This window comes from Clytia hemisphaerica, unplaced genomic scaffold (genome assembly GCF_902728285.1).
Source record: "Clytia hemisphaerica strain Z4C2 unplaced genomic scaffold, Clytia hemisphaerica genome assembly, whole genome shotgun sequence".
In the NCBI taxonomy this organism is placed as follows: Eukaryota; Metazoa; Cnidaria; class Hydrozoa; order Leptothecata; family Clytiidae; genus Clytia; species Clytia hemisphaerica.
Genome location: NW_027104403.1, coordinates 87,153 through 100,616, shown reverse-complemented (window position 1 = coordinate 100,616; position 13,464 = coordinate 87,153). Strand labels below are relative to the sequence as shown.

The 13,464-nt window shown below is 34.1% G+C and overlaps 1 protein-coding gene across 1 annotated transcript; it reads right to left on the bottom strand.

Moving 5' to 3' along the window:
- Window positions 1–282: 282 nt before the first annotated feature.
- LOC136819959 (ubiquitin-like modifier-activating enzyme ATG7) lies at window positions 283–13,440 on the bottom strand (the record flags this gene model as incomplete). Its single annotated transcript, XM_067076191.1, is given in 11 exon segments — window positions 283–441; window positions 1,743–1,978; window positions 2,320–2,444; window positions 3,237–3,328; window positions 3,691–3,779; window positions 3,998–4,049; window positions 4,374–4,487; window positions 4,730–4,807; window positions 5,720–5,843; window positions 6,084–6,141; window positions 13,230–13,440. Coding segments are annotated over 11 exon segments (1,278 nt in total), but the record flags the coding sequence as incomplete, so codon positions are not given.
- Window positions 13,441–13,464: the final 24 nt, after the last annotated feature.

Here is a 13,464-nt window from a genome sequence, read left to right as displayed (position 1 = left end):
TCCATCTGATATTTTCCCCCTCAAATGTACATTTTGATCGAGTTTGAAGATCCAGGCTTCGACAATTAAAAAAGTCTTCACCATGGATTGTCAAGAGTACCTTTCAACCGACAAGATTTGACTTTTTCGAGGGCAAAATGAACACTATGGATCAACTCATTAAACGATTTCTTAACTTGACAGATATACAATCTATCTTTAGTTTCACCAATTTCTGGCGTCCCATCCTGGCAAAGAACATGAACATGAACAGTTGAAAGGTGACAAACAAAAGGAACATACAACTCCAGGGAAAATTCTTTTCATTGCATCAGCGGCCGCTTGTGCTTTCTTCTTTCCTCCATTCAAACAATCTTCAAATTGGAAAAGCGTTTGGCGGCATGGGTTAGAGTATGACACTCTGGAGTTGTCAACAAAAGTGATCGTTCGTGCTCCCCAGCCCTAAAGTAATAAGATCACACAAAAAAGTAAAAACAAGCAACATGCTGAATGGACCTACCTAATGATTAACATCAGATGAAAATAAGAAAAAAGTGACAATAATTGTACAAAAATTCAGAATGGAAAAATAAAGCTTGTGTGTTGAATAATGTAAAATGGTAAAAAGGAATTTCCCCAAATACGAAAATCACTTAAACCATTCAGGCCCAAAAAAACTTTTAAGCTGTTTTTGGCCCAAATTTGCCCAAAAAAAATTTCCTTAAAAATCTGGCTCGGTCACATTTTGGACATTGCCATTTTGCATTATTGTGCAAAAAATCAGAAAAAAATTATGAGTCAACATTGAGAAAAGCTATATTTTCTTATTTGGTTAAAGGGAATTTCCCCAAAATACGAAAATCCGTTTTTTAAGGCGAATAAGAATTTTCCGGGAAAAACCACTTCAGCCATTCTTTATAGAATCTTGCCCTCCATCTTTGTACAAAAAATCAGAAAAAAGTAATGACAGGATTTTGCACAAAGTCCAAAAAAGGTAGTATTTTTAGGTAGTTTTTGGCCCAAATTTGCCCAAATAAATTTTTTCTCAAAAATCGGGCTCCGTCACGTTCTGGGCATTGCCATTTTGCATCATTGTGCAAAAAATCATATTTACACATAGTAGAAATAAAGCAAAAAGTAATGAATGGAACAATTTTAGTCGTCTAGAAACCTTTGTGCACTAACTCCAAACAAACGAAAAGTGTCAATATTGCATTATTATAATTTTTTCCTGCTCAAAATAATTCTTGAGAAAAAAAATATGTGTGGATTTGTGTATAGAAAGTTTTTCATTTGAGTTGATTTCGTTTTGAGAGTTTGTTGTTGCTTGATAAATTGTTTTCTCGCTACGCAAGTTTCTGCGTAGCTAGCCGGGGTATCTATAAGGCTGGAACCACGGATTCTTCCAGTCGTTTATACAAACTAAATCCCGTATTATTATTATTAGTATTGGTATTATTAGTATTACACGCATTATAAACGACTCCAGTCTAGCCAATCCTGAGAAAAGCTGGTAACAGACGGACGGATGGACGAACGAACGGACATGGGTTAATTTATAGAACCTCCACCGGGGTACCCGGAGGTAGGTCCAATAAGTAGAAATACCTATGACACAAAGAATTCTGACAACAAGGGAAAGGCGGAGGAAATCTAATCATTATATGATATCAAGATGAAACTATAGTTAGAGAGTAGAACAATTTTGGGCTGTATTTGAAAATATTAGCCAGCTGAATCATAAGGGAGAATTTCTTACTTACCAAAAGTGAACGAGCGACATTACATCCAAGCGTTCCAGATCCAAGAAGAAGACATTTTGTCTTTGCAATAACATCTAAATCTAGATCAGGAACCAGTCTCCATTTCATTAATTTCAAGTTCAAATCAGCTGCATTTTCTGCTAATCTAGTTGGATCCATAGTTGAGCTGAGGTTAACCATTCGTGGTCCCATTTTGTCCTTTTGATTCTTCTCCCATCCGATAGCTGAGATGTTGTCTAAACGAATGAATATAAAAGGATATCTATAAACTAACTAACAACACCGGTTCAACCTTCAGTACCCATTCGATTCACTCATATGTCAAATGTCCAAATGAAAATCTAATAAGTACAATGGAGAGAACTAGCAGGATAATATTTTCTAGAAATAGTCCACATACCCCCAAAAAGCTACGGTACAAGGGTCCAAATTTCAGCCATGTCAAACCATTTTTGAAGTTTTTACAGCGCCTTAAACTCGCGTAGAATACAAGTATTGTAGTAAACACGTTACCTAGTTTCTTGATGTTTTTACTAAAACAATATTCTTCTGAAAAATAGTAGTTAAGGAATGTTACCTTCTTCTAAATGAAGTTTTGGTAATTCACTCATTTCAATGACTACACTGTGTTCTATTTCACGTCTTCCATCACGTATCCGATCTCTGTAACAGATCACGTTCAACTGTTTCCCTGATAAATCTCTGAAAACAAAAATGTTTGAAAAAATTTTCTTTCTGGGCCAGATTATTCTCAAAAAAAAAGTAAAGACGAAAAATTTTGTTCATTCTTGACGTTTCGATACTTCTTGTATCATGATCACAAGCAAATAGTTAGCATACAAGCAAAAACGTGTTGATAAATCAAAATTTCAAAATCACATCTAGCAATTATAGGTCATAACATTTACATAATTGAACGCATACATATAATTATTCAAAAAAGCTCTAGAGGATAAGAAGTTACCGTTTTATTTAAATCAGGTTTCAAATCCCTAATGATTAAAGATTCTTTTATATAAAGCTCTTCATCAGTTTTTCCTTTTTCATCAACCTTCATGTTCTCTAGGGACACGTCGTGCCCAGTTCTAAAAAGATGTCTCGTTACAGCAGTTGGTCTCTCAATATTTCGATGTTCCTTGTACCGTGTCACAATATGTCGTTTTGTTTTCCCAATATAGTAAGACTCGCAATCTGTACAGTGCACTCCGTACACAACAAATGAACGTAACCTTAGAGGTATTTTATCTTTGAAAGTAAACAGATTTGAGAGTCGAAACGTAGTGCGGAAAACGATCTTTAGGTCAACATGTGGGTAGGTATCAGCTAATAACGAAATTAGCTGCTTATGAAGAACATCAGATAATTTAAAATTTTCTCCCTCCTATGGATTTCAAATTAACAGCAGCCAGTGGCGTATCCATCGAGGGGTACGTAGGGCGATCCCCCCCCCAAAAACACCCTAGTAGATACTTTTTGACCACTCCCTAAATTTACTTTGTGAGTGTAAGATAGGTCAGAAGATTTCGTAATGGCCATCCTGGATGATGCTGGAGTGTGCTTGGATCTGAGAAGACTACCGTGATTTCCTGAAAGAAATTTAATACTTAGATGTAAAGAAAATTGGTTTTGGTGAATAAGATTGAGCTCCATACAATGATTGGTATTGATCAGCATGATTAGTCAAATCATATCTTAAAATATATGTCATGCAGCAGAGCATTATATTTCCAAGTTTCCAATGAAACCTTAGTGGACTACTTTATTGTTTTTAAAGTGGATAAATTTTCGCGTGGACAAAATTTCACAAATCAGCCTCTTTTTCACCTACTATTTTCCTAGGGGTTTTGCCAAAATCATGCTTATACATTTTATGCAAGGATTGAATTTGGCAAAAAAGGCCAAAATTCGGGAAAATTAATCCACGCAAAATTTAATCCACATAAGATACCTGTTCGTTCATAAAGAATTGTTCCCAATCTTTTATAAGTGACGTCGAAATGACATCTCCAGATTTTTTCACCAAGAATACAAATGGATCTAAAAAGAATATTACAGTAATCTTATAAGTATGACTATGTGTGGAGTTTGTGAGGGTCCAAAAATGTCAACTCAAACAAGCTGACAGAAAAAGAAAAAAAATCCATATTTTCTGGCCATTTTTCCTCAAAAATCGGGCTCTGTCACATTTTGGGTATTGCCATTTTGCAAGTTACTTTAAAAACAATCGAGTTTTGTAGAGCATTGAATACAATTACCATGTCCAAGTTCCGCATTTAGGTGATCATATCCATTTTTTAGCGAGTCAAGCTGTAAATAAAAATGTATTAATAACCTAAAACACAGCTAAATATCATACTTAGCGACTTATTTGCACTACTGATACCTTTAAAAAATAGGTTTTAGTTGGCCCCAAATAAAAGTTTTTCAAAGAGCGACAGGTTGTCAGTCTAATAAACCAGTGTTAAAATTGTGTTAAGCAGGACAAAAGCAATTTGAATAATACTTTACCATTCTTATTGATGGCTAATTGGAAGCGAATCATAATAAAATTAACTCTAGAATGAATTTTTATCTCAAAATTGAATTTGATAAGTTTTTAAACTTTATATAAAAACAAAGGCTGGATGTTACCTGTTGCGTTGAAAAGTATTCTGTGATTGGTGATGTCTTTTTTGCTTTAAAATTTTCTTGGACAGTGATTGCCGGAAAAGCAAACCAGTAGTAGAAATGATACTTCTTTAAATCCTACATTGTGTAGAAAGTAGACTTATCAAGACCTGCACTGACTGTATCAAACTAAGAAAATTGGAGATTAACAGCTCCGATAGCATTTTTGTAATCCATTCACTATTTAGATTAATAAGCCGATGATAGACTAACTATCTTCAATGAACGTTGAGAAATAAAATTGATTTTACTAAACATAAAATAATAATAAACTGAAATTACAGCACATAAATAAGAGAAAGATGTAGTGAAAAACTTACGGCAAAGGTCAACAAAGCAAACCTATTCAAAAGGTTAGGATCTTGATCAACTGCACCTGACTGGATATCTTGAAAAATCTAAACAGAATGAAAATCCAATTACCTTATTGGAACTAATTTTAGCAGGAACTAATTTACGTGGTTGGAAAAAAATATCCGAAAAATACTATTTCGCGTTTTTGCCCTTTTTAAATTTTTCTATAAAATTGGAAAAAATTGTATTTCGAGGGAATTAATTTTTGCGGTTTTTAACTCTCAATATTTTTTGCGGATTTGGAAAGAAAAACACGAAAAATGTTAAAATTAATTCCCGCAAAAATTAGTTCCAATAGGTAGTGCTCAGTAGTGCTAGCCACACTATCTAGACTACAGTATCTTTTGCATCAGATCTAGGTGTGATTGTACAATCGATATTTAACCTTAGATTTTAGACTACCCAAAATTGATTTTTGAAAAATGAAGAAAAAAAAAACATAATATAGAGGAATTCTTTTGAGAAACAGTGTTCCAATTTTCAGCCAACAATGACCATTTTTTGAAGTTGAAAAGCACTAACAGATATTCATTAGAGTGATTAGATTAAACCAAACTTTTTAATTAGTAAAAAAACTTGTTGAGAACCTTCGGAAAGTGAAAAGTAACTTTTTGTTGATGGGAAACTTGACTTTTTAATTATTAAAAATTATAATTAAGTGTATAAAAGAATACACCTTTTCGACAGTAGCCGCCAATTGCCACGCGGGCATTTCTTTGTCCGCTTTATCCCACTAAACTTGATCCAATCCATTTTTGACACATTTTTCTATTGTCTATAGGTGAGAAAAAAAGGACTAGGACGGTTTTAGTGGGATAAAGCGGACAAAAAAATGCGTGCGTGTCAATTGGCGGCTACGGTCGAAAAGGTGTTTAAGGCATTAGATAACGAAAAGTTGACTTTATTGGTCTTAGGCAAGTATGGAGAAATTGATAACTGTAAGCTAATTTTAATACCTTTTTTGCAGCATCATTTATGAGTTGTTTTTTGTCACAAGATTTAAAGTCTTCCGCTGTATTCTTTAGTGCAATAGCTCCCAGAGTTTTGAACAACCTTGGTACATGCTGAGTATTATCAGAGCTAAAAGAGGAATTTACCTACATATCAAAGTAACTGTTTGTATTTCAATTAGTGTTCAAATGAATAGCCCTTCTTGATATCATGGTATTGTAGATTTCTATAGTCTTCACAATCCATACATGCATCTGTTTTTTTGTTGATTCACTTATTACAGGAAGATGAAGGATTTATTTGGTTGCTCAGGATTGCTTGGTTTCTTTAAAGCTGTTCTAAATCAATTTATTCTTTTAAAATACAAACCTTTCTTCAAATGCAGTGTAATCTACATTCATCCGACAAGGTAAGCCACTTGGGTCATCTAATCAAAGAAAAAGAAAAAAGAAAAACTTAAGCATGTTTGTATTTACTCTATAATGTAAAATCTATGCTTGAATTTCTAAAAATTCAGATCAATCTACTTCCAAAAAAGATTAATTCATTGCAAACGGACCCCTCGCGAATCACGTCACAACAACAGGATTTTTTGTACATTCCTTGAATAACTATCAGAAGTATGATGATGGCTAAGAGAGCCTGAAGACAAAATAACTTATTTTGATAAATTGCATAAATGTCTCAAGCAAGAAAAGGATAAAAAGTAAGCATACTAATAGAAATAAACAATGATATTTGTTATGAAAGCTTCTTCAAAACTACAATTTTAAGTTTGAGTCGAGGTTAAAGAAAGCAAAGATACATTGCTGCTATAAGAATGAAGAAGGAAGAGACTAACTTAAAAAGAAGAAAAGGCTATTTTTCCAAAATTACCCTCAAAGTCAGAAGATTACAAGCAAGAATGGGCCCAGCTCCTTTTTGGGCAATATTTCCATGTTTCTTTCCCTTTCATTGTAAGAATGCCAGAGATGCTGGGGTATTTATTTTGTATTGCTCCCTTTTTTCAGAAATACTTTAGGCGCACAAACTTATGCGAGCAGAAACTTTCGCGAATTTTGGCCCTTTTCGCAAAAGTAAATGTCTTTAAAAATTCTAAGAAGGCCCATTTGCGAAAGTTTATGCTCGCAAAAGTTCTTGACAAAATAGAAAATCTGTAAAACTTCAAACTTTGAAAAAAATGTAACTTTTATGACACTTTTTAGCCTGCTAAAAGACTAATAAGTCAAAGGACAAATGTTTCAAGCCAACCCAAGAAGTATTTGTCCCTCTAAGCCATTTTTTCATGTGAAAATTCTCAATTTTACGTCTTGATTCGCGAAAGTTTATGCTCGCGAAAAATATTTTTCCGTTAAATTCACGAAAGTAAATGTCGTGAATTTCACAATTTTTGGTCCTCGCGAAAGTTTGTACGCCTTAAGTATTGTGTATTGCAGGTAGTACACTCTTATTCGAAAATCTGACTGAACTGTTCATTCAAATGTGGAACTAAGGAGAAAATTCTTTTCTGAAAAAAAAACAAACAAGTTGGTGAAGTCTGTTGACTCATCATAAAGACATAAGAATACTTCAGACTGCTTCAGATGGCGATAAAAGCACAAAATGTTCTTTCTGATTTTGATGCTCAAATTTTGAATTTAAAAGCTTTACAAGATACTAAAACCCAGATTTTGATAGCCACAGTGTCAGGTGTGATGTCCAACCTGTGTTCCACAAGTTTTTACTAATTATATACAGTCGCCTGATAACAAACAATATCTTGGTTGCAGCTCTTTTTATTGCACAAATCAGATTTTAGTATTTTCCCTATCAGTATCAATCAAAATGTGAATTTGTCATTTCTGATTGTTTTGATAATATATACCTGTACATACATGAAGTATACATGTAGTTTAATCCCCCTTTTAGTAAAACTGTCCAAACGAATATCACAAAAAGATTCCTACAGCTGATCAACAAACACTTCCCCCGCCACCATAAATACCGCAAGCTGTTCAATCGTAATGCAGTCAAAGTTAGCTACAGTTGTACCACAAACATGAAAGCAATCATCGACGGGCACAACAAATTAATCCTGAAAAAGCATAACGTTGTACAGCCTACAAAATCATGTAACTGTATTGTCAAAGATCAATGTCCCATGAACGGTGATTGCTTAGCTGAAAACACGATCTACAAAGCCAAAAACTTATATTGGTCTTGCAGAAACAACCTTCAAAAAGTGGTTCGCAAACCTCAAAAAATCCTTCAACCACTCGTGAAAAATACAAAAATAAAACTGAGCTTTCGAAAGAATTTAGGAAACAAAAACACAACAATAAAAACCCTAAAGTCACGTGGCTGATCATTAGAAAATGCAAATCATTCAACAGAAGCAGCCTTAGATGTAATTTGTGTTTAAGTGAAAAATTAGAAATCACGACGTGTAAAAAAAACTTATTGATCTCGCCATCTGAGCTTATCTCAAAATGCCGGCATGTCAATAAATACTTGCTTTCAATACAAACTTCCATTCTAAGGATTGACTCTGACGTCAATTTTTATATGAAAACATTATATTGTATCTCAAAAACCGAAGATTATTTCGTTTCGTATCGTCATATTTCAAATCAACTGATGATTGTGAAGAGCATGAAACTTTAAGTATTGATAAAGAAATACTCTGTTTCTCATTAATGAAGTATACATATACAAAAAATTCACTATTTTTTTTAAATAACCTGTTTCTAACAAAAAGATTCATTTTCAATCCACAGGTGTATTTGCAACAACAAAGATGGGAGTTACCTCAGCTCCCAAAATAACTAAATTAAAATGGAAAGCTTGAAGCAAAACAAAACGATTGATAGCTATCATGCAGAAGGACCGCGTTGATGGAACGTCTACATAAACACGGAAAACAGAGGGCTGTTTATTTTCAATTTCTGAAAGATTTTATTTCTGCCTGACTCATAGTTTGAAAATCCATGCTTTTTTCGCCAACCGACCAACCGATTCATTTTCTTGCCAAAAAGCAACGCAAACACAAGTTATTTGTGATTATGGCCTTATTAAGTCGCGCAGACTCTTTGAATGTAAGCAGATTTCAGCGCAGGTGATATTTGACATTGTCCAAGATTCCCTGTATGTAGTGACTCCAGAAGACACAAAACTTTTGTTGATGTCAAACCAAATGTTTCATTTTCCCGTGAACTTTGAACCTGGCTAACTATTTTTCAATGTATGCTAAAGCGTTCCAGTTTTTACTAAAAGAAAGCACGTGATTTTAGCTTTCCAGTGGTGCATAACACTGTGGACAATTGCTAGACGGCGAATTGGTAAAGTGCCAAACGTTTTTGCAACATTTCAAAATTTGCTTGCTGTGGGAGAAAAAAAAAGTTGCAACTATTGATGAACAAATGTTTCTGGAAATGGAGGGAACATAGTTGAAAGCTGAAACTTTGCGTGTTTATCAGAAAAAGGGTAAGGAATTCAAAAATCACATTCCCTAATTCTAGTTCTTTCATTTTCATGTACCTTTTTTTACTTTTTTACTTTTTTAGCATGGGATACTTTTTTCCCAAAAAAATTTTCTTTTCAATTAGAAAGACTTATTCTTTAAACTTGAAAATGGGTCCTACCACCTTTTTTGACTCAATTCAACCTTTTCCAAGCTACTTTTCTTCAAAAACAAAAATAAAACAATGCAACGTCTTCTTTTTTCAAAAAAAGATACATCTTTCATTATTTTGATAAATATCAGTACAGTCAAGTATCAATATTTGAGGTATTATGAAATCGCTATTTTTGATGAATTTTTGCCGTACAGTAATCGCTTTCATTTTTAACATAAGGTCTTAGCAATGGGTACCCTGAGCATAGTTACGGGGCATTGAGAAAAAATCCAAACATCCTAAGAATTCAAAAAGATTCACACTATCATATTCTGCATTACAAATACACCTGTTCTATGTTGGGTTTTTTCTCAGTATTTTGTAGGCTTAATTATTGTCATACAAAGTAAATAACCCTCTGGAAATCTTCAGGTTTTGATAAGCAAAATACTTACATACTAAATGTTTACTTTTCAGGTATTTTAATCCTATCAGAAATCCCACTCAGAAACATTCAACCAATCAAAATTCAGCCGTTACAAGAATAATCTAATCAGAATCCTGAAGCTAAAGACTTACAGCCAATCAGAATTTGTTAGGGAGCCGTGTTTATCCAATCAAGTTTGCGTAGCACGAAAGCAAAGTGAAAGTAAAGGCAGAAATGTATTCTTTTTTCGACGTGATTTGCATATTATAGAACAGAAAGAAACGCCAATTTGTCAAACATTTGTTTAAAACCACCTTATTTTTTGTTGAGTATCCCCTAAATTTATCGAAAAAATACACATTTCAACATTAATCTTATTAAAATCTCTTTTATTGTTAAGTATCCTTGGGGCTCAACATTGAAAGGAAAATAAGCAGGTGGAACCGCCCTCCTTGAAGTTTAATCACGACAAAGGTTTGTTATACCGTCAACTGCTCTAACTTGGGACGATTGGTCAAATCTTGGGACGGTTCATTGCTGGACTGTATTTTCACTTACTGTTCAAATCTCTTTGACAACAAGTTTGTTTTGATAATTCAACCAGGTTTATCAATCAAACTTTCACCATCCCATAATCACAACCAAATGTATTTTTAAATCATTTTAAAAGTACATAATTTGAAAAAGTAATCAACAATTTAATCACACTCACGCTGTTCACATCTTGACGCCTATTTTTGTGTTGTGCTGATTGTACCGAGTGCTGATAACAGATCTCACAATTTTTTGCAGAAGAACAGACTTTTTTATATCTGTGCTTGGGCGTTTGAGCGCGATTGCATTACAGGTTTCTTGCCGCAAAGATTTGTTCCTTTCGCGGTGTGAAAGCCTACCTGGCTAGAGTAGCGTATTCATATGATTTGCGGTATATGTTAATTAAACGACTTTAGAGGTTTGGTGATTGAAATGGTGGTCTAATGGCCGTCCCATGTTTTGTCAGATAGTCCCAAGTTAGAGCAGTTGACGGTATTTTAGCATAACAAAGACAAACTCAGGAGGTAAGGTAAATTGTGTTTTGAATGCTTAATAACCATTTTTTCTAATACAATAATTTCAAACTTGACTTCACTGAATGTACTAAATATTTTACAAATATTTTTATATAATAATAATATTCTATCACCATCAAAGAATTCTTCCTCCAAATTTCAGGCCTCTAGCTACACTAGAAAAAGAGATATATGCTAAATTAAAGAAGCATGACTAAAGAATTTTTCTTTTTCTCTTTTGACACATTTTTCGAATTTTTCCATGCTATTTTCCTAACCTTTTTTGACATTTTTAGTCAAATTTTCTATACTAAAATTTGCATATCTTTACAACCACTTATCCTCTGGAAGCCTATGACCCCTCATTTTCTTTTTTTTTTCAAAGCTCTACAAGATAGGATAAGTTTTAAAAAATATTAAAATTTGAAAGATCTTCTGGACTTGCTACCGTAACTTGGTCTAATGTCGACATCCCTCCTCTAATTCCGACACCCTTTTTATCAGCTGAAATTGATAGAAAGGTTGAAACTGTTTTTCTTGGCTTATTGGTCACAGAGGAATAATCCTTTTTCAATCAGTGATTCAAGCTTTCATATTATATTCCTGTCTCTAAAGAAGGGTGTCAGAATTAGACTAGGGATGTCGATATTAGACCAAGTTACGGTAACCGTATGGATGTAATATTACACATCGGACATTACACAGTATAGACTAAAGTCTTCATACAAAAATTACGGGAAACGCATATTTGGACTTTGTACCCTACCGTAGGATCGTCTAATATCGACATGCGTCTTCTAATTTCGACAACGGATCTGTAAAATAATCAAAACAAACCTTGAATGAAATTCTTTGTATCATTCTTATCGAACAAGTTCATCCATCAAACTAGAAGTTCAGTAAACATTGCAATCGACTTTCAATCAAAAAAATAGCCAAATTATAAGCAGTTTCACACAACACACGAAACGCATGCAAACTTCCTCGTAACTTTCTCGTGTCCATCATTAAAATTTTACAACTTTATTACGTTTCAAGTCACGTGATAAAAATAATTCGCGCGCTTAGTCGACCTGGTTTCCCCGTCCTTATTGTTTATTGCAAGCACGCGCTCTAGGCGCTAAGAGGCCGCGTTAAACTTCTAGGCGCCGCACCTAGCACACCCGGTCCCTTTTCAAACTCATAAGGAAACCGGGTTCTTTTAATTATTTTCGGTTCACGGTAAAAAGGTCTACTAAAAAATTTCTCGCGTGCAAAATGTTGTTGTGATTTGGGCATCTTCGTTGAAAGCATGCTAATTAGTTTTTTGTGATTACTACATCGTTAAAGTTTTCTTTTCAAATATAAGTAATAGCACTTCACATTTCTCATATTATATTAACAATCTGTTACGTGATCGGGAGAGTACAATTTAGTGATTGATTGATAACTTTGGTATGTATTTGTTTATGTTTTGATTTTTTATTTCGAAGACCAGCCTACAGCTATGTCGAAATTAGAAGACGCATGTTGATATTAGACGATCCTACGGTATGCTGCACGCAAGCATTTAAGCTAAAATCCCGCAAAAGCGTATTATGTGAATAGAGCAGTAAAAAATACTACTTTTCTATTTTTCCTTTTTTTTTGCAAAAGTTCTAGGAATGAAAATAAAGGGATAATGATATATAATTGAATACTAGACTACCGCGAAGTCGGGTAACTTGCGTCAGTGAAGGCTAACATGCATAGCCCTCAAATGAATGACCTGGCTGGTCATTAAATACAAAGTTAAATCAAAACAAAAATGGTAAAGTAGAGCTGCGAGCGGAGCTGCGTAGTTCATTTGTTTTGTAATTTTGCTGCTTTGATTGGTCATTCATTTGATGGCTATGCAAATTTCCCTCCACTGATGCAAGTTACCCGACTTCATGGTATCCGCTGATGATCCACGGCACTATCGTAAAGCTAGGATTGCTCCCCCTGTACTCTTCGCTTGAGAAGATGATTGACAGATTAAAGTTTTTCACCTGCGAGAGAGCTTGCGCTAGCCTGTTACACCGAACTATCGATCGTAGTGTGACTAACTGTCCCTGTCTAGTCCCAGCTCACTCTTACACTTTGATATTTGAGTCTACACCTACTTTTGTGCTTTCCATTTACCAGCGTCTTAGAACATCTTGCGCTAATGTTTTTAACTTTTTATTTTATTTTATTATCCTTTATGTTTAAAATCACGAAAATGTACTTAATGTATTATGTGATAATTTAATAGAACTAACTGACAGGAATCATCATCATAGCTTTATAGAAAAACATTTTCATAATCTACTACAACATTCCTGGGTGTTCCCCACACTTCATGAGCATGAGTAAAACAGTTGGAGGCAGGCAAGGAAAGCAAAAAAAGACAAAGATTACTGTTGTAGGAAGAATGATCATTGCTTTCCAAGCATGAAGTACTTACTGTTAACGAATGAACCAGATAAATATTGAATAGAATCATCTAATTTGTACTTTTCAAGCTTATTTTTGGTTAATTTGTGCCAAAATCCGATTTCAATTGCACTTGAAAAAGGTACAAACTGTAAAATTGAAGAGCCGCTTCCATCCGCCATTTTGGATTGACTGAGAGTTACCTACTTTTTAAAGCTTTTTTCTATTATGTCTTTTCGGGCGGGCAATAATTATAATGAGCTGGA